The sequence below is a fragment of the Leuresthes tenuis genome, unplaced genomic scaffold (genome assembly GCF_036924035.1).
Source record: "Leuresthes tenuis unplaced genomic scaffold, fLeuTen1.0.hap1 SCAF_9, whole genome shotgun sequence".
Classification (NCBI taxonomy): Eukaryota; Metazoa; Chordata; class Actinopteri; order Atheriniformes; family Atherinopsidae; genus Leuresthes; species Leuresthes tenuis.
Genome location: NW_027325363.1, coordinates 4,227,571 through 4,253,459, shown reverse-complemented (window position 1 = coordinate 4,253,459; position 25,889 = coordinate 4,227,571). Strand labels below are relative to the sequence as shown.

Sequence of the window (25,889 nt, the reverse complement as noted above, 5' to 3'; positions counted from 1 at the left end):
TCATAACAATGACAGCCTTCATATTTATAGTTGAAAAGAGACTCCCAACTGCAGCACTTAAGTGCTTTGCTATTAACAGGAAGATCTGCTCCCCATGAAGAATAAACAACTTCTCTTTATTGGGTGACACGTGGTAGCGGGTATCACCCCCCCACTATGTACTTCTGAGGCTATATATAATACAGAAAGTAATATAGCTGAACATCGGAGACACAAACAAACCAAAAAGTTGCAGAGGAGACAGGGGATTTTGATAGAAAATGGCTTTCTAAGCATCGGTAGCCAGACAGGGATCATTGGGTCATCTTGCATCTGCGGCGCTTTTCCTGAGTGAAACTGAGGACATGCAAAAAACAGGCACAAAAACAGTGAGGCAGGGACACATAAGAGGAGGAATAGAAAGAGGAATAGAAAGTGTTGCAGATAGCCAGTGTCATTATTTCGTCAAAGATGATGACAGCAGCTGAGGGCCGAGGTGTGTGCACAAGCTCCCAGATAGACTAAATGAAAGGTCTTTTGTGCATCATTTGATAATAAGGGATGTTGTGTGATTGTTTGCTATCAGGTCACCGAGATGAACAGGAAGAGAATGAATGAATCACTTTAGATTAGACCACCAAGCAGTAAAATGAATCTGACTGTGACTCAGAGTACATGCTGAAATACAGGATGTAGCCTGTTTTAAGACGAGTGACAGAGAAGAGAAGGAAGTACTGCATCACACCGTGTGCTTCAGTTCCACAGATTTTTTCTTGCATCAGGTGCTCGGCAGGCATGCTTCGAGCTAAATCTTGTTACTGTGGTTTTCACACATTTGTCAACAAACATATAGCTCTGCGGTGATAGGGGTGACATTAGTTGGTTGCACATTTCATTTCTCAGTTTCTTTTGTGGGCATAGGATTTGAGTCACATCATAAAACCTGGTCGAATTGAGGTTGCGTTTCCCTGTTGACCTTAAAAACTCAGTTGTAAGTGTAGACGTGTTGCACAAATGCAGTTCATACAAACACGCATTTCTTTTTCTGCCTCCTTTTGAGGTACAACAGATAGCTTCACATCCTTCCTGCAAGAGGAAGCCTGTCTTCATCTGCTTGTTTGGCTCTGTATTTTATGAAGAACAACTTCATGACCTTTCTATCTGGATTTATTTTCAAGCCAGGTCTTCAACTTTTGTCTTAACAATCAAAGGAGGTGGACGCTTTCAACTAACAGTGTTATTACAGAGCTGCACAAACAACAGTATGATACAGAATGTCATTCTTAAAGATCAAAAGCTGTTCTCTGCAACAGTTATTTAAAGTTAATTTCACATTTAGGCTTTTAAACTCCTGTCACACAAGTCTCAATATCATTATTAATGCTATGCCAAATGACAAAGCAAAGGCTAGTTTTATAACCTAGTTTGGGAAACAAAAACATACAGAATCTCACTCAACCTACACATAAAGTTGTGTATTATTACTGTCCATCACTGTTAAATTAAGACCTTTGATTTAAGAAAAGGGTCCCAATTCAGAAAGCATATGATCAAGAGAATAATTTAACTCCAATTTCATGTTTAAATACACCTATTGTTAATTTAACAACTGAAACTGTTGATATATTTCTGACTGTACAAATTCAGGGCCAAACTCATCAGCTTGTATTCCCAGAGTTGTAAGGACTCTGTCTAATACACCATGACCACTGATGGGAGACCCTCCTATCTGCAGGACACAGAACCCGATGACATTGTAACTCAGCTATGCTGCACCAATTTATCTGTATCTTCACTGAACATGAACATCTTCGGGGGGCACAAGGGGAAACAAAATATCATTTAAAAAAAAGCAGAGATGGGGATGGGGATTCATTGTGACTCCAAGATAAGAGCCGAGCTGCAGCCCCGAGCTTCCTCAATAAAACACATCCAGGACAGATACCCAGTCTCATGGTGTGGAGCTCTCCTGTCAGCCACTGGGAGGTTCCAGTCACTTCAGGAACTTTGGCAGAAGGATAATCCATCCCTGGTGTGACCGTTGGTGAATCAGCACCATTCTGGTTTTGTTGACTCAAGGGTCTGTAATATCTATATCCTGTTGAGCCCAAAATGTCATGGGCGAGGCTTGGGTTGAGCTATTGTTTGCTTTTACTCCATGCTTTCAAGCGTTTATTTTGGCAAAACAAAGACAGTAACAGGTTCTTCTTGTACACGAGAACACAGCAAAGTGCACATATAAGCAAGATGGGCACTGACATTTGAGCATAGCTGATTTTTTATTACCAGAGGGATAATCATAGCTTTTCCCACTCCACTTTAGTCAGTTGTCTCGATGCCACCTAGTGGCATTTAATCTGCATCTCATATGGGAGGAACAGCACTAAAATCTTTGACATCTGTGCACTTTCTGCAACAACGAATGAAAAAAAAAAAGAAAAAAAACAGCCAAAGGGGCCAGATGTATGGTTTGTTAGTCTCTCATCAAGAGAATAACAACTGAAAATGTTTAGTCTGCTTTTGATATAGTAGAGGAAATGGACTTCAGAAAGAGCAGGCCGGCTCAAACTGACACGACCTTGTGGAGACCCTGCTTCTTTGAGGCTAATATTTCCTGCTTCCCCAAAGAGGTGAACAGCAGCTTCCAGACGGCCTTCAGTCTACTGGGAATATTATCACCGCTGACCCGAACAGCACACAGCAGATGCTTCAATCAAACCAGAAATAGCACACACATTCACCTCAAACATCTTCATAGAAACAAATATTTAACCATAACAAGTTAAACAACATTCATGTGAAATCTTTAGTGTCTTTTTGCAGCAATCAACAGTCGATAGTATTAACAAACGGTCTTCAAACCTGGCCTTTAAATCATCTTGTTAGAGCAGGCTGGCACATAGTGTTCTCACCAAGTGTAAATATTAATCCTAACTGAGTGATTGAGTCCAGTCAGAGGAAATTAAGCTTTAGTGTTCCAAGAACATTTTCTCAACTTCATCCATCCAGTCACATGGAGATTCTTCCTCAAAGTCCCTGTGAGAAAAAGAATGCATTTGAATCATGTTTTCATGTATGAGATCAATTATATAAATATAGCTGCAAGCAGCGATGGCGGGGTCTAGCAGAACAGCAGGTAAGCCTGCGGCTGCTCAGGAGGGCATCATGAGTCCACAGACCAAGTTTGGTATTTCAGATGAACTCGTCTTCATCCAGGGATTCCAACGGTACCTCATTTGTCCAATTTGAACCAACGGCTCCAAAGCTATGAGCAAAATGCAGTTTTTGTACTTACAGCGCCCCCACTGGGTGGAAGTGCACCTGATTTCTTGGGCTTCATACAGACTTGGTCATGAGTCTGTATTAGAAGTTTGATGTCAAAAGATTAAATGGTTGCTGAGATATGGCCTCACGTCGTGTTTGGCGCATCATTGCTGAGTTTGATTGGCTGCTACGGGCAAAGGGAAACGAAATAAAAAATTCCACATGATAGCTCTTGTGAGGCTTGGTCTGACCATTCTATGTGTCAAGTCCCGTGGAAATCAGACAATCTGGGTGACCTGTAATGTGTTTTGAAGGTTTTTGATATAATTCAAAATGGCGGACAATCCAAGATGGCGCGAATGACGTCATAGGGTTGATTGACGTCGGCTATATCCAGGGATTACAACAATACCTCATTTGTGAAATTTGGACAAACGGGTCCAAAGATATGACCAAAAATGCATTTTTGCTAAATATAGCGCCACCTATAGGTCAAAGGTCTCCAGAATTCTTGGGCCTCTTCAAGATCGAGTTATGAGTCTGTGTCATAAGTTTGATGTCAAAAGAATAAACTGTTGCTGAGATATGGCCTCACGTCCTTTTTGGCGTTGTCGCCGTTAACTTTGATTGGTTGTATTGGGTGAACAAAGTCGAAATTGAAAAATCCGCTTCGTATCCTTTGTGCGGATTTGTCCAATGATACTGTGTGCCAATTTTCATGAGAATTGGTTAAAATTTGTGACCTGTGAAACTTTTTGAAGGTTTTCAACAAAATCCAAGATGGCGGAAAATCTAGTTAGACGGAAAATGACGTCATAGGGTGCGTTGGACTCGTCATGATCCAAGGATTCCAACGATGCCTTGTTTTTGAAATTTGGATCAACGAGTCAAAAGTTATTTAGCTGAATGAGCTTCAAACTTTGACCCATTGGTGGCGCTAGAGAGTTTTGAATTTGGGCACCAAATTTGTTGAATTTGTTAATGGGAATTTGCTAAATAGATGTGCCAAATTTCACAACTTTTTACCATTGCGTTAATGGGGCTGCCATAGACTTCAATTGCAGCGGAAAGTAGAAGAATAATAATAATAATAATAAGAAAAGCTACTAAAACAATAGGGTTCTGCAGCTTCGCTGCTAGACCCCTAAATAATACAAACCAAGCACATTCCATACATTCAGCAGTGGAGACTCCACGCACACATTAATATTCAATGTGAAGAATGTTTATTTTGCCAGGTGCTGACATACAGTCAGGCTCAGAACTATTTGGACAGGGACACAGCTTTTATTATTTTAGCTATATACAAAAACAGATTCATGTTACAGCTGCGTAGCGAATATCCTGATTCTCAGCTTTAATTTAAGGGTATTCACACCCACAGGAAAGAGGGGTCTGGTCAGAGCAGTCCCGGGACAGCATTCTTTGGACAGAACTACGATCAACCTGAACCAGAGTGCTGAGAAGAAAACAGAATGGAGAAGGTTTGGATCTGATCGTGATCACAGCGTTGTGCTGGTGTTCTATGATAAGTCCACAGAACAGAGAAACTGACTAATACTGAAACGTATTAGAATAAACCATCAACTAAGAATGAGCAAAGTCCAGTAAAGCCGATGGGTCGGCACTGTAAAATGATCCAAATCAATCCAGGATTTTTTTTGCAGATAAAGAATTGGAATGTTTTGCAGTGACCAAGTCAGTCGCCTGATGTTAATCTCATGGAGTTGTATTCCCCACAGAAGACAAAAAGAAGCTAGGCAGGCACTAAAAGGCAGAGTCTGCTCTTTAAAAATACATTCATTATGCAACTCTTACATGTGTTGGTTAACAGCTGAGATCTTATCTTATATCTTTGAACCACTTATTTATTCCCTGCAAAGGCAAGTTCAAAAAAGTTCCAGCAGCAAAAAACTAATGAATGAATGAAATTAATTCAACACATTATTTACAGCTGCTGCTATCAGCCAGGTGAGGGGGTGTTATTGTACTACACATACTGACAATTATATAATTATTTACCTATAAACATGTGTACAAGTGTGTAAAGTGCAATAAAATTGGAAATGTTGCAGTTTTATGTAGCCTGTCACTGGGATCTCTGTTAAAAAGTGTCACTGTCTCCAAATTACTGGCCTGACTGTAGATATTTGCCATAAATTGCACAGTCCATACCCCATGTGCACATTTTGTTAAAACTTTAAAAATGTTTTGCATGTTTACATGGATTGCAGAACCATGCGGACACACCACTGGGACCTTATCAAGTGACATCAAGAAGTGAAATAAAAACCACCAGCCAGCGGTTATTTCTCTTCTGTACTGCCGATGCGTCACATGATGCAAGTCATTAGTCATATAATTCAAAATACAGCCATAAGTCTTACGTGTCCTCATCATCAGAGCGTGACTGCAGTCTGTGCTCGTCTAGAACCACTTCTGGCTCGGGACCGTCAGTCTCATCCCCTCGTGGTTGGGCCAGGGGCCCGACCAGAGGGTTGTTATCTGAAAGTAGAAATACCACACAGCCCTTTTCACCATATACAACACCGCAGCGCCCCTATTAAGAAAGAAAAGAAAGAGGCATCTTTAAACATGCTCTTATATTAAGACAGCATGTCAAATATCAACAGACCTCCTCTGTTTATTAAAAAGGTACTGAAGGCTTTGTTCAGCTGGGCCTTCTCCAACATATCCAGAAGCCTCTCAGGAGGATCCCTCTCCCATCGTCTCCTCCGCTTGCCGTCCTCTGGCCCCTCTGACACACCTGGAAAAACAGGGAAAGAACATTCCGATAATGTGCTTCATTCTCTACGTTTTTTGTTGTACATCTCAGGAAATGAAAATTCCACTGCTGTTGTACCACCGTGGGTCGAACCGGCCGAGGCCATGCTGTCCGATGAGGCCAGGCTGGCACTGGCTAACACCTGCAGCAGAGTGTCTGGTGGCTCATTCGCCCACTGCTTTCGAGGGCGGGGCTCAGTGGTTTCACAGCCACCTTTGGGTAATAACACATCTGGGGTAAACAGTCTGAGTCATTTGTTCCTATTTTCTCACAAACTACCACATTAAACTTTCTACAAATAACACTTTTAAGTTTGACCCCGTTTTGACTACCTTCAAATGTTGATGTATTAATCACACTCTTCTCTTCCAGAAAATTAGCCACTTTCTTCCCTTCTTCTCTGTTCCACCGACCTGTACGCCTCCCCTCTGTCTCGTTGTCTACGGCCTGCAAAAGATCCAAAGCAGTGCCGTAAATTAAACACATAATAAAAGCTCAGATGCCACCTGAACTAACAGCAGCTTGTCAAAGGTCAGATTCCACATAGGGTTACCACAGCTGAAGAAGTTGTGTAACTTTGACTTGCATTCTGACAACAGGCTTTTCAGACGTGTGGGAAGCTGTCACATTCTGACAGAGCAACCGTCACTGGACAAGACGCTTGTGTTTTTACCTGCGATGGCAAATGTGAGCGCAGGAGTCTGGAAACCCGGTGAGAGGTCAGGATTGTGTGCACGGATGGCCTGTCTTTTGGGTTTGTCTTAAACATCTGCTTGATCAAGGCCTGCAGCTCATAAGGCAGGTGGTTGGGAAGAGGAGGGTATGCACCCCGACACACCTTCAGAATCAGGCTCTTCCAGCTAGGTGCCTGGAACTGGACACAGGAAAGAGGTGTGAGGCTCCCTGAGACAACAAACCACACTGCAACATCCGATCACAAAAAAATACCCATAATCCAACTCAGCTGAAGCTACAGGCCTCAATCATTCTGTAACAGCGCTTTGCTGTATCTCTCTGTGCCATGACAGGAGACGTATTTTACGTGATGAGAGACCCCCGATCAAATTCATGATAGACAAAAAGTGGAGCGAGGGATAGTACCGGGTGTCGCAGGGTGCAGAGTTCGTAGAGGACACAGCCGAGCGACCACACATCACTGCAGAGCACACAAAGACGTGATTATTCTTCCACAACAGGAACTCATCATGGACTAACACTGAAAACCTTCTCACATTTACTGACAGGCAAACATCAAAAACTGAACGGTTGGCCAGTGAAGAGGACAGTTTGGCAGTTTAATGAATTAGAACATGCGTCTGAATGTCTGATGACGGTCAAGTCAAACAGGTGTTGTACTTTAAAACACTAATGAGAGATTTAAAAAGTGTTTGTGCTCACAACTCCACTATAACACAACTCCATTCACCAACAACTGGCAATATTAATATCATAATGTTGTGTAACAGATAATAAGGTAATAATAATAATAGATTTTTTGCAGTGATTATGTCACTCCAAACAAATAAAACTTTTGGCCGTAGGCATCCAATATCTTTATGTCTTACAGTTTGAAACCATACAGCTTCTGATCATCCTTGTCCAACTTCTGTGTTTCGTTAGTCAGTTTCTGGTGGGCGGACATTTTACTGATACCTTATAAATATTTGTAAAGGAGACATTATTAGCTATAAAGGTATACAGCTTCAATCATTTCACCAAAACCAGCCTGGATCTGTTTATTATTGGGCCTCCCGAGTATAGCTGAGAATTAGAGCTGTACGTGTGTCTGCAGAGCTTTCTAAACATACCTCTTATTGTTGTACGGCTTGTTGTCCCAGATTTCCGGTGCAACATAATATGGTGTTCCAACATATGTATGAGCATAAGCCTTGGAGCTGCAACAAATCAATAGTCAAGCTTAAAATACAGAAAAAGCAAATGAAGCACTGAGCATGCCATTTTTCCCCCTGCAGTACCTGTTCAAAATGCATGCAGAGCCAAAGTCTCCGAGCTTGACTGAACCATCATCTGTCAGGAAAATGTTCTGGGTAGGCAAATGGGAAAGTAGTGCTGATTTAACACGGAGGGAAATATATAAACAGCAAGCTGTAGCAACATTACGATATTATGGATCAGTAGGGGTGATCTTAACTCTATCAGCAACTTTTTTCTTTATGATCACTTCATTCCCCAGTGCTCCCACTGATGAGTTTCCATCCACCCACAACCAATCAGACAACTAAACTAATGACCTCTGGTTGCAATTATTTTCTCCTAAGAAGAAAATCTGATCACCCACATCAGTTGTAGGTGACTGTTTTTCTTCATGGCTGAATAAATAAATAATAATAAACGGATGAGACATGAATGAAAGCAGCCTATTTTACATGCAAAGAGAGACCTGTTAGTAACAGTGAACTACAATGCTTAGATGAGACTGTACCTTGGACTTCAGATCTCTGTGCAAAACCCTCTTATCATGGATATGCTTTGCACCGGAACACATTTGGGCAAACCACTTTAGGATCTGGGGAAAGAAAAACAAATAGTTGAAAATAAGAAACAAACTACAGGCATGTGATCAGTTAAAATAGCTGTAGGTGTTTAAGAGCTACTGTACATTTTCAACACAGAACTGTGTGTTTTTCTGTTGCTGAATCCTCTGGAGCAGATCTCCTCCACCACAGTACTCCATAGCAATGCAAAGGAGGTCATCCACTGAACAGACACAATCACAGTTCCTTTTCTTCTAACCCAAACAACTAAAACTGCATCTCCCAAAACATCTTCTCATACTGTAGGTTTTAAAGGAGTGCTGAGCCGAACCTTCAAATGCCTCCCGGAAGGCCACAATATTAGGATGTTTCAATTTGGACAGCAGGATGGCTTCTTTCCTTGAATTCTCCAACTTGGATTGATTCTATAAAAATACAAATAGAGGCATTGATACTTTGAATTTAATGCAAAACAAACTCTCCAGGTATCAATGTGGACAGCAATCTGGCGAGTTATCAGAAGGGCACTGATAATATTTCCATATGCAACCTCTGGATAGCAAACAGTGATATGTTTGTTTATTTGCATTATTATTGGTTTTCATGAAATATATTCTGTACTGAGGGGATTTTCCTCAATTCCAATTACACAATAAAGGCGAGGACAAAAAAAAAAAACAAAAAACAAAAAACCCACAATACGTAGGTTAGACCATTATCATGGTTTGCACGTACCTTCGGCAGCTGGATTTCCTTGATCACATATTTTTCCTGAGTGTTTTTACACTGGACTAATATAGCCCGGCCGAACGAGCCTTCTCCGATGACTCTCAGGTGGGAGTATTTCTCCATTGAGCTTCAACATGAACCACAGAAAAAGTGACCACACGGGATAAAACCAACAAGCTGGACTCACATTAAATTTTTACTATCTCTTTGTAACCTTCAGTGTTCAACTTGACTCTTATATAATGCACAGAAAATAAATTAATTAAGGAATATTATCATTAACCTGGACTCGTGCGTTTTGTCTGGCAGCGACTTCCTTATTGTGATGACGTAGAGCGAGACGCAGCTGTGCTGAGCAGCACGTCCGCTAGATGGCAGCAGATCCCAATATCTTCATTTTTAATCATACAATCTTTATGATTTATTTTAGGAAAAATAGTAAAATAGTTGTAGTATAAGTTTTTTATGTTTATGAATTTAACCTCTTATCTATTGTTCTATTGTTTTCTGCTTCTACCACTTCAACTAACCTGTAGAAAGATTAAACTCTGAATATTAAAAAGAAAAAGTTTAGACAGTCCAAATATCACTAACTCTTTGAAAACAACTCCACCAGTGTTGTACAGACCAGTTCTGGTTCCTTAGTTTTGGACAATACGTGCGCCAGGAAAATCAGTTTTGGTGATCCATCTAAATAGTGACCTCAAAGTGGGGAGAGAGACGCTTCTTCCCCTGAAGATGTAATAACTACACTCATAATAAGTGGAATAAATGTGTCTGGGTGCTGGCTCACGACACAGTGTTAGAGGTAAAAAGAGGATGGCTGAAATGAAAAAGACTGTAAATGTGTTAAACTCACATCTAGTGATCTTGCATCAGTGTTAGGGCCTGTCCAGATGGTAATTCACAAAGACTTTTGGACATATGTCTGGTTGCTCATTTCGGCAAATTATGACAATAAACAGATGTGGGTTGCTGACAGTAGAGGGCCTCATGACCTTCTGAGTAAACCAGAACGCCTCAGTTGGTGGAGAGTCTTTATCAGAGAGTACACAGTTCAAATCCCAGTTAATCGTTCGGTTAATGAAGGGTTTAGAAGTGTAAAACAGTGGGTTTCTATGCCATGAAGACAAAGACAAGATATCAAGGGAATTTCAAGCATAGGTTTCTTCTCTGCTACAACTAGAGGAAATACTTTTCATTGAGATGAAAACAGTGAATCCTCAGACAAAGAACCTGCAACATTCAGCCAATGTAAAACAAATTACCGCCCACTAAACCTTTGAAACCAAAATGTTGGAACGTAACTTATTCAGAATATACCTTTTGTGAAAGAAAAAAAATCCAGTTAGTTTATTTCATTCCATTCCTCTGACTTCTTCTGAAAAAAATGAAAGCTCCCACATTCCCACAGTAACAGAGCAGAGGATATGATCTGAGTGTCCGCTAAGGGGGGCTCTTTGCATGAAATCTACTCAATGCATCCACTGCTTTCTATTCATGTCCATAGGCTACATGAATCAAATTATAATGCAGTGCTGAATTTTTGAAGCAGTGCACAAATAGTCTTCATCAAAAAACATAGAATACTGACAATGTGGGGGACTTGACAATCAGTGTGATGGATTACACGACTGAATGATCACCTGTTGATGAAATGCAACAGCCTGTGTGTAAATTGCCTGGACAAATCAGAGTGTATCTAACTTAACAAACACACTCGTATGGCCCCTGAGTTTTTAGCAGAATTCTTTGTGCAGTGTGAACTAAATGCATGCCGAACAGTGGGTCTTGTTTCAGATATTTACCTCATTACATTCCATTTTTCGCTCTTTGGCAGTGCTCCGGTTCCACCTTTTCCACAGGAGGAAAATAACAGCAATAATGAGGCATGCTGGAGCGGTTAGTTTACAGCTCCCGGATTATCCTACACAAGCTGTTTGGGGGAAATGTGGTGGACATTCTGTGTAAAAAAAAAAAAAAGATTTCATTAGGGCTGAGATGAAGCCTTAACAAAACCTCAGAGGACAGACTCCATATACATGGATGTGGATTATATACAGCTTCTCTTATAAGACAAGACAGACACAGATTTTCATTTTGCATTTAGCTTGATATCTAATTAATATAGAGCTAAATCAGAGAATGAAAATGAAGAGCAATCTCTGCCTGATTTATGAGGTAAAATGATAAAGACAAATAAGAATACAGCTAACATTTTAAACAAAAACTTGTCTAAAGGATTAAAAATTGGAAGCCCTGCAGGTGTGTGTGTTTGTCTTTTAAAGAAGGATCTCGCCTCTGAATACATAATGTTTGATTTATGATTAAAGAGGTGCATTATAGTGGAAATATACTGTTTCTAAGAGTAAAGGTATGGCTACAGCATGTATGTGATACCAAGACCCTTTAATAACAAGATATGGTATCAGTCCAGAGCTGACTTCTCTTCACTGGTTTTTGCAGCTTTATAAATAATAAATGACAAATTACTGTAATGAAGCAGCTGTGGAGCAACATGAAATCAAAATAAATTACATTACAATCCTCTCAAGCAGAAGCTTCTCAAGTTCGTTGGGCCTCCATGGGCCAGTATAATATAAGACCTGTGTATTAATCCTTGTTTGAATTGAGTTAGTTTTGGTTATTTGACCACATTGACAAGACAAAATATATACAAAACCAATAATGGTCTTGAGAGAGAATGTGCTGTCTACCAAAAGCAGCTTTATAACTCTTAAAGTCCTGGGGGTCTGATGATTTATGGGCCAAAAACAGGATCAGGACACAGAAAAGGCAGAGAAACCTTGCTGTATAACTTAAAACTCCTGCTGTAAGCCTATTGATTATGTTTTACAGTATAAACATACAAGTGCATTATTGTGAAATAAAACATCTTGACGTCTTGCCAACCTTAGGTCTAAAACAAGCTAATATAATGTGGAAAGGCATCAAATGTCATGTGTACTGTTAAAAATCTATTATCACAGAAGGTGAACACTTCAGTCCATCAGAGACCCATAAAACAACAGATTAGTTAATTACAATTATGCGCTTGAATATAGAATATAAACATGTCCATTGCATACTGCTACAAAATACTGTAATAACATTATGCCCCATAGCTGACATTTTTCTATGTATAAGACAATTAATTTCACATTTAGGCATTGTGAGAAGTTAGATAAAGAAAGCAGCTAATTGCTGATGCAAACCAGTTAAGAGAGGGAATGTTAAAGATGTAGCCCGGTGCCAAACTACTGGATCAGTACCACATCTTAAGATGAATCCGCAGTACAAACAGAATGAATGACTGAACGGAAATTAAATGGATGAATAATATCTAACGTCAAGGAGGGTCATCAATGGGGGGAAAAACAATATTCCACAGCGTTGCATCATTAAAGCTCCTCCCTGGGTAGTGAAGGTCAGTTTGTGCGACTCCACTGTAACGGTGAGCGGTGAAGAGAGGATCCAGATGTTGACACGGATGCTGACAGGAGGTTGAATAGAACTTTAACAGAAAAGGCAGCAAGAAAACTAAAGTGATCAAACAAAAACCTGAGAACAGCCTGTGACGACCCCGCCCATAATGGATGCTGGGCTGGCTCTCTGTCTCCGTGTTCTGTGTTGCAGGTGCCCATTTGCCATTGGAGAGAGCCGGGGTTCAGAAAGGGAACCTCTGTTCCTCTTTCCCTCCATGCACTTTGGTTTTCATTTAACGCCATACCTCACTCACCATGTGTCACTCACTCATTCATGCCAACACCCCTGATTAGCATAAACTTGAGGGAACAGCAACAAGGATGTGTCAATGATTGGGAGAAAGTGGAGAGCTTAAATACTGAGAGGGAACTGATTAGTGAATGATTGCAGCTGAGGATAGCAGACAGGTGTGGGAGGGGAGCTAATGACCAGAACAGGAGGGAACTGAGGAAAACCATGTGTGAGAGATTGGAACAAGAAACTAACATAACTGGCCCAAAAATAACGAAGACAAACCATGAGTGTGATAATAAAAGACAAGTTAGATACAAACAGAGAAAAACACAATAACTCCATCACACAAACAAACCATAAGCTTAACAAGATGCGTAGGAGCACAAAACAGAGTGAAACAAGGAACCAAGAAACAATCCCACCAGAAAAACACCAGAACCACAAAGTATAAGAAAATCAAAACACCGATAACATGGATGTCACAATGAAGGACAGCTACAAACTAAACTAATACAAAACCTAAACTAATAAATAACCTAAACCAGGCCAAAAACTCACAAACCCTAACTGGTCCGCAGTTTACCTGAACTTTGGGGTCCGTCTGAGACTCATGAACAAAGATTTTATCTCCAACCTTCAGATTGTTATCTTGTATATGACCACCCTCTTTGGTTTATTGTCCGTTGGTTTACGCTTCACATGTTTTAGCTTTGGATAGACAACAGCACATCCTGAACTCTGGTCTTTACAACGTTAGAGATAGAGAAAGAGAGAAAGAAAGAAGCAAAAAGCCTGAAATTAAAGTGTAAATTAATCACTGACACACTCTCAAATCTAAAGTGATTATTATTTTTACTGTTGTCGATGCTTGAAATAGAGCTGCTTCTATATATTTTGGTAGTTTACTAAAGTGTTTTTTCCACTGTCAAAGAATCAGACTAATCTGAGCGGGTGAAATTAAAAATGGAAGAAAACAAACTACGCATTATTCCATTTTTTTTTCTTTTTAATATCTGAATCTCATCTTTTTGGAATTACTGCAAAACTGCTTTTTGTCTCAAAGAGATTAAATATTCAGAGGGTTGGTATCTCTTCTCTGGATCTGCAAACACTTTATCATGGGTAGTTATAGACCTACTGCGTTAAAACAATATCTCTCTGAAATGCAATTGAAACGTTGCTTTAAAGTATAAAAGGTAAGAAACGATACGTCAAAATAGAACCGAACAGTACGTGCAGTTTGAGAGGAAAACTGCTGTTACTCAGAGAAACATTTTGAGTGTACTGTACACCAGCATAGCCCATGATATCCAGGATGATGTCAAATTCAAGGACAATAGAGGCAGTAGTTTCTGGAATCTTAACAGAGCTTTTCGCGTGATGTTTTAGACTTACAGGAAATGGAGAAGACCAAACAATGTGATTATCAGTTCCCTTATCTGCTCAAACAGCTTCAGCCCTTGAATGCATCACAGTTAAAACCTGTATGTTGTCATCAATAAGGAAGGCTTTGATCATTTCAAGGATGGAAAATCAAACAGGGATAATGATGTTTAAATCATGTGATAGGAGAAATGAGCTAAATGTAAACAAATTCCCTGAAATGTCAAGGAAAGTTTGCAAAGAGAATCTCAGCTGTAACAATGAAATTCTAATGTAACCGTCACTGACTCTGGAGATAAGCTGGAAGAGGATTCCTTTCAAAACTCCAACATCAGAAATACTCCTGTCATGATCTGCATGGTATGTTTGAGTCCTGCCATTTCCTCTCTTCTGTCCGGTCGTCAGCTCCACTCACTCCACCTGTGTTTCTTCCTTCAGCTGCCTTCGCTCACTGATCACCCTCCTCTGCATTTAAACTCCCGGTTGTGATTCCCTCACTGTCAGATCCTCACCGTCACACCTCCATGTTTGCTCGGTCTGTATTAGTTCTTGCAAAATTAGATATTACTACAAATGAAATGCCAAAAAATTGTGATCAAATCGTTTTGTATGGACAGGTTAACTACTCAGAGACTTGCTCAGAATTGCTGCAACATTTAAGATGCTGATGTTTAAGAAGTATATGAGTATCATAAAACTATATTTGGAAAAAAATGTAAAGCCAAGAGGGGCCAAAAAAATAAATGATAAAATCAAGATCATGAGTTAAAAAACTCAAATGGCTTATTTTGTTTTGCCAATGGATCAATTATCTTCATTATCTTCAGATATCAAGGCTTGTTTTCAAGAGATAACAGAGTTAATATATTTTCTTAGCTTGGCTAAGAAATATTCATTTAATTTCCCGTATGGTGGTATCACCTGAAGGGTAGCGGACTCTGTCACACACTCATCTACGACCACAGACGCTACTGCCTATGATCTAAAGTCCTTGTAGAGGTCACCATAATCACTTGATAACAGGCAGCTGCTGTCTGTCATGATTTTGAGAAAACAAAAAGATCATGTAAAAACAAGCTTTATCATCTCGAGATAACAGCATAATTAACTTGTGATCTTGAGAAAATGGCACCAATTAAAACTGAAACTAATCATTTTACCCGTGAAACTCTCCAGTTTTAGTGTTAACTTAGTTCTGACATTTACTGAATGAAAAGAAGTTATAGATGAGCTTGGTTGCAGATTCATGATGACTCCCAGCTTGGTTTCTCACAGTGAGAAATCTTTTCAGCTGTGCATTTCTGATTCAATATAAAATTTATCATAGGCTGTCAAACAAGTTTGCAGAGCGATCATCAACTTTAGAAACAACTTTCACTACTAATGTAATTTGGGTTATAGAAACTTTAAAGTTATGTTAGTACATCTAAAGAAGAACTGAACCTGTGGTTGAAACTAGACACACAGCAGTGGCTACAGAGCTGTTTCTATCATAAGATGTTGGAATTCACTTATTTTCACTTAAATATTTGAGGCTGGTTGAGACATTTCATATAATAAACATGTAATCATGTTAAAAAGCAACGTAAAACAGCATCATCCGTGACCCACAAATGCTTAGTGAAGGATAAAAGTGTCAGCATGTCTCTCCAGGGAAGCCTCGGCTCTGCAAAGTGTTGAAAGTGGAGTTGATTGCACCAAACAGAAGTGCAGTTTTTTAGATAGCAGCCCAGAGAATGCTGCTCTTGCATCTTCTCAGCAGATCTTACATAACAGTCAGTCTCCCGTAGAGTCCATAAATATTTTCACTCCTAATTGTGTGCTGTTTTTCAGACTCTATAGGGGGTTGTGTTTTCTGAGTAAAGAGGAGGCGATGAAGAACTTTTTCTGTGTTTTTAAAATAGTTCAGCAGAACACGATTCATCATTTAACGAAAAGTCTGTCAGCTCTGTGAACTTTGAGAAACTCCGAGTGCAGACTGTGCCTGCCTGGAGATATAATTTCAGATATCTAGAAAAATTTACCTTTGGTCTTTAAGAGCTATAATGTTGCAGTGACTGAGTTTCTCCTTGGTCGGAAAATACTCTGTTGCTGCCAGAGTTTGAGCCTAAATGAAAGCTTTACTTGTGATACAGGTCTGCATCCTATAGCTGACATCTGTCAAGGCATGCCAGAGGAGGATCCTGCTCGTCTCCTTATCCTCAGCCAGTCTTATTTTAGGAAGCACATGTGCCGGCCATGTGACACTTTCCTATTTGATTCTTCATGAAAAAACTGGTGTGTTATTGATAAAGTGCTCTGTGCACATATCTGATAGGTATTGTTTCATTACAGATATTAAAGGGAACAGAATTGGGACACTTTACCAACCAGAGAGAAATGAACTATTCATCCATGAGAGAAAATATTGTGTGTCAGCCTTTGCTTTCAGCATCTGGTATTTCCCTCTTGCGCGGGAATAACTGCAACCAAATGTCTCCAGTAACTGTTGATCAGCTCTGCACATCAACTTGGAGGAATTTCAGCTCCTTCCCTAAAACAAAAAAAGCTTGTTTTTTTTAGGGAATGGGATACTCTCTGGGTTACCGGTGGAATTCTTCACATGAACTTGCTTCAAATTCCTTTCAAAACAGTATTATATAATCAAGGTCATGACTTGGCCATTTAACTTTCCTCCTCTTTTCCTTAGGAGAATGATTTGTGTTCTTATGGAGGCCTGTAAACAGATTTACTGGCATTGACCTTCAGTATTCCCTGGTATAATTCACTACCTAATGCTCCATCAGTATTGACAAGTGTCCTGGCCCAGAGGGAGAAAAGCAGGCCCAAACCTAAATGCATCAGAAAGTAATGGGTTTCTTCTTGGAGCCTTGTCATACGTATTATTGTTTTTCCATCTTCTCCCAATGGTCGACTATGGTAATGCTATGGAACGGTATGTGCTAATGGTAAACAATGTGAAAAAAGCCTGTGTTTGAGTAAAGTCACAGGACAAGATATATTTACACATTCTGGGGACTTATTGAGCCATAACTCTGTTTCCAAGGTCCTCAGAAATTTTTTTTCCATGAAAACTGATTGTGTAGATCAGACTTTTCCTTTTAATCTAAGGATAAAAATTACTCAACGTGACACATGAGTGACTGAAAACACCAGACTCTAATTCTACCATCAAATTTACTGTTAAATCAAGACCTTTGCATAGTTTTGCCATGTGGAGACAAATACTATTGGAACAGTTTCCAGACATTCATCCATTTTCTATAACTGCTTAATCCTCATGTTGCGGTGGGGCTGGAACCAAACCCAAACAATTGTCTCAGATAAGAGACTCAATTCAGACAAAACGGAGGTTGTCCTTGGACCTGAGTGTGTAGTGGCTCTAGATGGCATTACCTTGTGTCCAGGTTTGAGTTATGTTTTATCTTGTTTTCAGGTTTCTTGGTTAATTTCTGGTCATGTTTTTTCCCGTCTCTTAGTTTCACTCAAGTCACCTGTTTTCATTCACAGCTGCACATCATCACCAATCACCTCCCCGCAGAATTTAGTTTCCAGGTTTCTCTCGGTCATAGCAGAATCCTCACCTCACTTTCCATGGGCCAAGTTTCGTTTGCTCACGCTTCGTCAGGTCAGGATTTGCCTCGCAGTCTCGTCTTCTTTTGTTTTTCCACAGTTTTAGATTTTTGATATCCGGCTCAGCTGCGCTTTTTGTTCTTGCCTTTTTGTTCCTGAAATAAATCTTGTTTTTCTTGAGTTCTGAATCTGGGTCCTCTCTCCACACCACGCTTCTGACACCTTGCCTTACAGAACCATAAGGAACCTTGGATTTATTTTTGACCAGGATCTGTCCTGTAACCCACAAATAAAGCAAGTTTCTAGAACCATCTCCTTTCACCTATGTACGTCTCGGAGGATGCAGAAAAATTCAGTTCTATATTGTTAGACTGTCCCAGAAATTCTCTGAAAATGCCCCCAGTTGATCCAAAATGCTGTAGTGAGAGTTCTGACAAGAATTAGTTTGATAGACAGCATTTCTCCAATTTCGGCTTCTCTTCACTCGCTCCTCGGGTCTAAATGACGAAGCTCCATCATTTCTTAAAAACTTTTGAGTTAAATTGGTTCTTAAAGTTTTCAAGAGGGGAGAGGAAGGCATAGCCTTCAGTTATCAGGGCCTATTCATGTGGAACCAGCTGCCAGTAGGCTGTGGAGGCAGACACTATCTCTATCTTCAAGTTTAGGCTTAAAAGTTTTCTGTTTTGATCGGGCTTATAGTTGTGGGCTGACTCAGGTGACCCAGAACCCTCTTTTAAGTTATGCTGCTTTGGGCCAAGTCTTACCTTTTACACTCTATGTATACAGTATGAATGCCATTATTGTTGTAATTACTATACTTTTGTCTCTATGCCGTAGCAGGTCTCCCTTTACTGGTGTTTTTGTAATTGCTTGTCGTGTTGTGTCACCTCCATGATCAAATTACCATTTTTCTTGAGTCTTGATCTGCTGGAGGTCTCTTTTTGTGATGAGAAAGTTCTTCTCTTAGCTATGCTATATTAATGATTATATGGTGTCATTATATGAATGGATTGAATTGTCTTCAGATGACAAATGAAAGGATGCTATTTAGATAGTTTGAATTGACCTGAAATGAAGCAAAAAAGACATTTTCCCTACAGTACATTTCTTTAGTTCTGTTGATATTCAGTTCCAGTGAGCTCTTTTAAAATATTTTAATGATTTGTGCACAAAACTTAACATGTTTAAGGTAATATTTATGTAGAAACATAGACAATTCTGAAGGATTCATAAACTTTTAAACACCACTGTCTTCTTGGGGATAGACATGGCTGAGAAGCTAAAGAAGTGACTTGGTATTAAAGAGCTCATTCACTGACTGACAGAAAAAAATGGACAGCGAATGCTCAGTGCAGTCTGTTTTATTATTCCACAGCTGAAGTCCTCTTCAGCAAAGTTCCTGACCCCTAAATATTCCCTTGGTGCTGCACCTACAGTTGCCTACGGCTCTGGTGAATGTTCTCTACTCCTAAAGTGTGCTCACTGCTCACTGACTTACAGCAGAAAATACTGACTGCGTTAAATGCTGATGTCATGTCTTGGTAATCAATTTATAAAAAAAAATTTCTGAGAGCAAATAGTCCTTAAATGGTCACCAGAGAAGAAACCATCCTAACTTGACAAAACCATGCACCACCACAGTAAACTCACAGAGGTGATTTCACTCATGCCGATGTAGGTACCAGATGTGCTCGGGTTACCAGATCTGCTCGGGGCCCTGCGCCTATTTGGGTTTACGTTTACCCCACTATTTACATTTTATGAATACCAATATGAGGTTATTTAATAGAAACTCCAACTTTATTACAAACTACATTGCGTCCCATTTCATAAGAATCAGATGTGCTCGGGGTGAAGTCCCTTTCGAAAGATAATGCTGGATTTCTTTGTAAAAGCCGTCCATGTTTCCTACGAAGAGCCGTGAAAACGACTTCAATAGGTTGTTTTTTTTTACCTCTTCAGTAAGTTGTCCGGACCAATCACATTCCCAATCATATTCCCTTACGTCATCGTGCCAACGTCCAGCCAATAGGCGCAGGGCCCCGAGCAGATCTGGTAACCCGAGCACATCTGGTACCTACACCGGTGTTTCAGGCCTCCCCTCATGACTGTGTGACATCTTTCAAAGCCTCCTGCCTCTGCTGTGTCTTTCAATGTAGCGTGGGACAAATAGAATTTTGGCATGTAAACCAGGAAAAGCACGGGTGTCTCATTTTCTTTATCTATAGTGGCTCACTGTCACATTTGGCTTGCAGGGCCACTTGAATGGAACTGAGCCATAGCTAATGTTATTACCATCACCTGTGCTTTTCCTACTATGAGGAAAAATGTGTGCTGGCCTCATCTGGACTCCACTGACCTCATGTAATGAGCAGCATCACTCCACTCACTCTGAACAAGAGCAGAGGAGTAATCAGCCAGAATTGGAAACACCTGCGTGTGTACATGGTCTTTAAAAAGTAAACACTGGCTTTATTAAAACTGAGCAGAAATCTTTCCAAGCTCAAATATGCTCCCCCAGTGTGACCTTTACCGCTTTCTAACTTCAAACAAACGGCTAATTTAGAAACCCTGCTAACCACACCTTACGTGTCCCTGAGGGTGAACCAATGAACCTTGAGCTGTAATCCGTCCATGTCTGTCTGTGAGCTTTTAGAAACATCCTCTGATCATCTCTGCAGATGCAGGATGCTCGGTGCATGTTATTGTGGATTCCTTTTACTGGCCTGTCCACTTTAACATGATATTTGTCAGACCTTTGAAAACACACAGCTGATTAGCAGCTCCTTCAAGCAGAATAGAGGCTTGTGCTGCAGTATAGTGAGGGAAAAAGAGAGAAGAGGATATGTGGGTGGGTTTTATTTTAACCCCTTCCACACAGAAGCTCCCTCTACTGGGAGCCATTTCTAGAAGGTTGCTGAGGATGTCGCACTCTGAAGTGGCAGCTGATTGCTGCAATGATTAAAAGGGATGTAACACACCATAGAAAAATGCTCTGACTTGCTGTTAAGGAGATGGAAGAATGCTAATGTCATTTTACAGAATTTGATAATCTCTTTCTAGTGGTTAAAAAAAGTTTAGACATTAGTGTAACTTTAAAAGTTCTAATTACAGTGATTCAGAGGTATATTATGCACTGCTCCACAACTTTTCTGCTATTCAGGCTCTCTATAGATGTTTTCTGCTGTAATATATATGATGCAATACTTTTGTAAGGATTGGATATGAGGTAGCATCTTTTTTGAAGCAGTATTTGTCTCAAGGGACACAGTTATCTTCAAAAGGTATTATCAGGGGGAAAATATTTATTAGAAGGAAATCAGTGATGTGGATGTGTCTATCTGACAATTCAGTTTTCTTGCTTAAATAATTACAAAGGCCCTGAGAGCCAAACATACAGCAACTGAAGAGAACAGAATGGAAAATACACAAAATACGAGCAAACTAAGAGAATTTCCTCACCAGTTTGACAACACAAATGGAGGGTTGCAGTCTGTTGATGTGGTGATGAAGTCAGCTCGGTTGTCTGTATTTTCAGCAGTACTCAGTTGATGGCATGATCAACTGTAATTTACCTGAAGTATTTGTCATCAGAAATGAAAAAATAACACACATGGTTGATTGCATTTTGGATCCAAGGGACGATCTGTTGTTAACTTGAGCTGGTGTCACTTTAGGTATCCTTTAAATATACAAGTGTAGGAGTATCTCAAAGAGCTGATCTAGGTGGTAATCTTTTTGGCATGTCTGTTATATATCTCTACACGTCCTTTCAGGGTTTGGCTAACTTACAGTTATGTTTTGACTCCACCGGGATCTATGACAATCAAACTCTCAACTTCTGTATGTTTGACAGGTTAACCAACAGTTTGCTAAAATTACTTGAAAAAGATCTGTCAGAAACTTCTACTTTCATCAATGCAAAAAGAAAGTGTGAATCAGTGTGTGTGAATCAGTGTGTGTGGTCCCACAACGTAACCAAATGATACTGCTCACAGTGAACAGCAACACTTGTCTGTTTAAATTCACGTCAGTTCCAATAGTTCCTATTTTCCTTTACACGAGCAGCTGTAGTTCCCCGTTACTACACATTTTGCATATTTTAAGACAGTCAGCTGCCAAGTTCTCACATCGAATAGTACATCCTGTCAGTCTGAGGTACGGGTAATGATATGAAAGAGGGAACGCTCCAACTTGACCCCAATATGTCTGCCTTTGCCCATGAGACACCTGGTTGATTCTCTGTAACAATCGCTGCTGATATCAATCAGCGCAGCAGATCTGAGAGAAGTAGCAGAATGCGGGGGAGCTATGCTAACTCATCAGAGAATGTGAGATATTTCTCAAGAGAGAATGGAAAGGATGGGGGTATTTCTATTATCTTGTGGATGCTGAGCATTGTGAAGAAATGAAACTGCTAATGAGGGCCAAATGCATAGCTGACATCAGCTGCATTGAAAATGAAAGCGGACTTCATACACAGGCTGGAAATTGAGTTTGTAATCAAAGGAGGAAAATAAAGCAGAGGAACAAACAGCTGAAAATAGTAACTGACAAGCTGGATGCAGTTCACGTCTCTAATGACACTTGTAGCCGTGGTAACTGCTACAAAGACGTTATCATTATTATTATTCACACTTTGAAGGCATTTTGTGGAACTATGAGATACCCCTTGACATTAAGCTGATAGCTTGATGGAAGCACAGCTGCTCAATTTCCCAGGGTATGATTACATCTCAGACTTTGTCTGGATTCTCGGGCTTTGACGTAGAGAAACCTGATCAAAAGGCAAGTACTCTGACTAGAGGCCATGAGATTTACCTCATCAATAACAGGGAAAAGTTAAATTCACTCAGCTGACTGTCCTTATCGTCTTTATTGATTGTGGGGGAGGGGGCTCACATATGTAGTGAAAGCTGCTGAGATAAAGAAGTCGTGGGAAAAGTTCTTTAGGAATGTGAGTCCAGGCCTGCTAATTTAGCCTCAGGGCATGCAGTAGTCTATCACTGAAAAGACACTTAAAAGCAGAATTTCAGTAAACATTTATTTACAAAACAAAAAGCATGACCAAGAATATTTTGAGAGTGTATACAAAACATTTGATAACATGATAAAATACATTACCATACACAATGTATATCTATGAATGTGTTAAATAAACTGTGCTTCGATCTTCCGAAAAGGCTGAGCTGAGGAGGCAGGAAGTCAGTGTGGTTCTGCTTTACATTATAGGGATTATTGCATTTCAGGTTGTGTTTAAGGCAAGGATGAGACACACAGAGGAGGTGGAAACACTTCAGGTAACAATGAAGGCATATTACTTATATTACTAAAGTTCTGTTCATCACAGGGCTCACTATCACATAAACATCAATGACTGTAGAAGAAGAAGAAGACAAAAAAGAGAGAGAACACTTTTTGTTGAAGGTAACAATTTTACAAACAGGATTGGTCCATATATCTTTCTTTTGCGAAGTACCAGTTTCCAAAGCTGTGTGTGTGCTGCATCATGAAACAGTCCCTGCAGTTGTCAGATGAGTAGTGTCCCACGACGTGCAGCGCACCATAATGACTTGGTGTCTTTGGTGCCTGATGTGCCGTTCTGATGTGAGTCCACAGAGTCTGAGTCTTCTCCCTTTTGTGGTACCGCCCGAGGCCTCTGTCTGTCCCCGCCTCACAGATGCTGTCCTCAGTATGGGTACTGCTTCTGCTTTTTCCCTGCAAAGCAGGACAGCCAGGTGCACAGCAGCATGGCGGCGGCTGCACCTGCGCCTGTGCAGTAGTACGCCCAGCCGATCTGACAGGAGCCTGCAGAGTAAACACAGGATTTAGGAGAATATCACTTCAGCCCTGTTTCTATCTGCCTGTGTGTCAGGAAATCCCCCAAAAGCCACAAATGGCTTTAAATCAGATTTTAACAGAGAAGCTTTTAGCAAAGGAAGCCATCATTTGATTTAGCTTTTACAAGATTGTGTTAAAAAGGAACTGCAAAACTTTGCTCTACTATAACAACCCTTTTTAAGAAAACCGATAAACCTTTCATAATTTCTCCAGTCAAAAAGTACTTCTGTGTTTTCTTCAGGGAGATGAAATACGCTGCAGGAGGTTTGTTTGGTGCATAGTTTAAAACACGTAATCTATGTGAGTCATAGATCATGAGACTGCTGTACACCTCTGCTCTTGCTTTAACCTTCACGTGTTAGTGTTAACCTCTGAGAATAGGGTCAGCTGCTTCACATTTTTGTCTAGGCTACAACATTTCTCTTCTTCTTGTGAAAATGGTTCAAACAAATGCACAGAACATAGTTTAACATCATTTGCAAACAGTTTGGTATGTGAAAAATGCAGGCGACAGACTTTCTGAAAGCACACCGGTTCTACAAAATGTTGACTAAACCTTAAAACTTATCCAGGCATAGCCTGTACAAACCTGAGAGAAAATGAAAAGACAACTGACACCAAATACTGTGATGACCCCGACTGCTCAATATGAACATCAGCTTTTATCAGAATACCTGGATGAGTAGAGTGTAATAATTAACAGCTGGGTGGAAGAAGCAAATCATGCCAGTTGTGCACTCACTGTGGAAACCTAATGCAACATAAATTGTGTCCTAATAGCTTATATAATAGCTTATCAATGTGGCAAAATTCTTTTTGAACATGCCGTGTCAAAGCAGAGAATATTTTTATGTTTGATAGTTTTCAAATTGACCATACGAGCAGTATATGTGCTCAGTACTGTCTATTGGAAAAAATAGATCAAGCACTGACTGCACTGCTCATGATTAATAAATGAGAGATTAATTAATGAGGGAAAAATTCAAATGTGGCAAACATGTAATTTGTGTGAAATCTGCTGCGCGCATGGGAGAGAATCATCTTGTCATGGCGCTAATGAGGTTGGGGATGAAACTGGAACAAATACATTCTTAAACAAGCTAATTTAATTTGCCAGTAGCAGCGAACGGCACATAGGTGCAAACACATTCGTTAACACATTCAGCATCAAGAGCCAGTCCCTCAATGAGGAAATCACAAAATGGAAACTGGATAGCCAACATAATTATTTCTGAAGACATGCTCTGAAATTTCACTGATAATTGTACTTAAGTCTCTGAGAATTAGATCCATCTTAACAACACGAGGGTGCTTTATATGTAGCTGCATCCAGCTGCTGACATACTGGCAGCTGTAATCTGTACGAAGCCTTGATTCATTTCACACAAACTGTTAACTGCTAATTTGTTGGCTGGATTTGAAAAGATTCAAGATTGCAAATTTACGTAGTTTTAATTACAAGTGGCTGTTAATCTCTTATTAAGACATATGTCTTCATGCTATGGTGACAAAATGAACAGTCTTATTTTTGTCTTAGTGTATTCTTAGTTGCCAGGGGTTTAACGGATGTGCCACCATAACACGGACTAAAAGAATCATTCAAGGATCCAAAAAGAACACAAAAGGTACCTAATCTCATGGTTGAACCAGTGTTGTGTCGTCACATAAAAACTCATTTCAGTTAATATCTTCAGGCATTTTATATCTACCAGTCTGTTGTTCCCATTTCAACTGATGCATATTTTTTTACATACATGAAAAAGTGTTTTTGCACCAACAAGGTGATTCCCGAGGAGCCATTAGCTGAAAACTTGTCATAGCTCATCATGTTGTGTATTGTGTCCTTAAAAGTTAAAAGTAAACTGGATAAGTGAAGGATTAAAGAGGAAGCAGGTCAAAATAGTCCATATAGTTGTTTATTTTGTCAATATTTTCTCAACAGAAGAAACACCATTTGTAATCATTTCCTGCCCAACGTACCCTACCACTGATCAGCATCAGGAGATCAGCCAATCTTGCTTTTGTTAGCGTACTGCAGGACATTACTTTGGCAAAAATTAATAAGACAGTAAGTGTTTGTCTTTTTCTATGCTTTCAATAATTCCTTATAGTCCCTTCGT

General features: G+C 40.0%; 2 protein-coding genes across 3 annotated transcripts in view; both read right to left on the bottom strand.

Annotated features, from left to right (window-relative positions):
- Nucleotides 1-2,728: 2,728 nt before the first annotated feature.
- On the bottom strand, nt 2,729-9,586 carry nek3 (NIMA related kinase 3). 2 transcript variants are annotated; one of them, XM_072391946.1, is made up of 14 exons: nt 9,536-9,586; nt 9,259-9,379; nt 8,855-8,948; nt 8,649-8,746; nt 8,472-8,555; nt 8,005-8,072; nt 7,837-7,923; nt 7,130-7,184; nt 6,702-6,902; nt 6,361-6,475; nt 6,110-6,259; nt 5,879-6,010; nt 5,631-5,748; nt 2,729-3,015 (listed from the first exon to the last, which is right to left on the bottom strand). In XM_072391946.1, the coding sequence occupies exons 2-14, from the start codon at nt 9,373-9,375 to the stop codon at nt 2,949-2,951; spliced, it is 1,386 nt and encodes a 461-aa protein (XP_072248047.1). In that variant the 5' UTR covers nt 9,376-9,379; nt 9,536-9,586; the 3' UTR covers nt 2,729-2,948. The 2 variants fall into 2 exon arrangements, with proteins under 2 accessions (XP_072248047.1, XP_072248048.1); XM_072391947.1 differs by having other exon boundaries at nt 6,110-6,241.
- A 13,372-nt stretch (nt 9,587-22,958) lies between these two features.
- LOC140313954 (LHFPL tetraspan subfamily member 6 protein) overlaps nt 22,959-25,889 on the bottom strand; it is a 41,809-nt gene continuing 38,878 nt past the window's right edge. Inside the window, exon 4 of the mRNA XM_072391945.1 lies at nt 22,959-23,736. Coding sequence (XP_072248046.1) covers nt 23,618-23,736 — 119 coding nt within the window. The 3' untranslated portion in view covers nt 22,959-23,617. The remainder of the gene's footprint in view (nt 23,737-25,889) is intronic.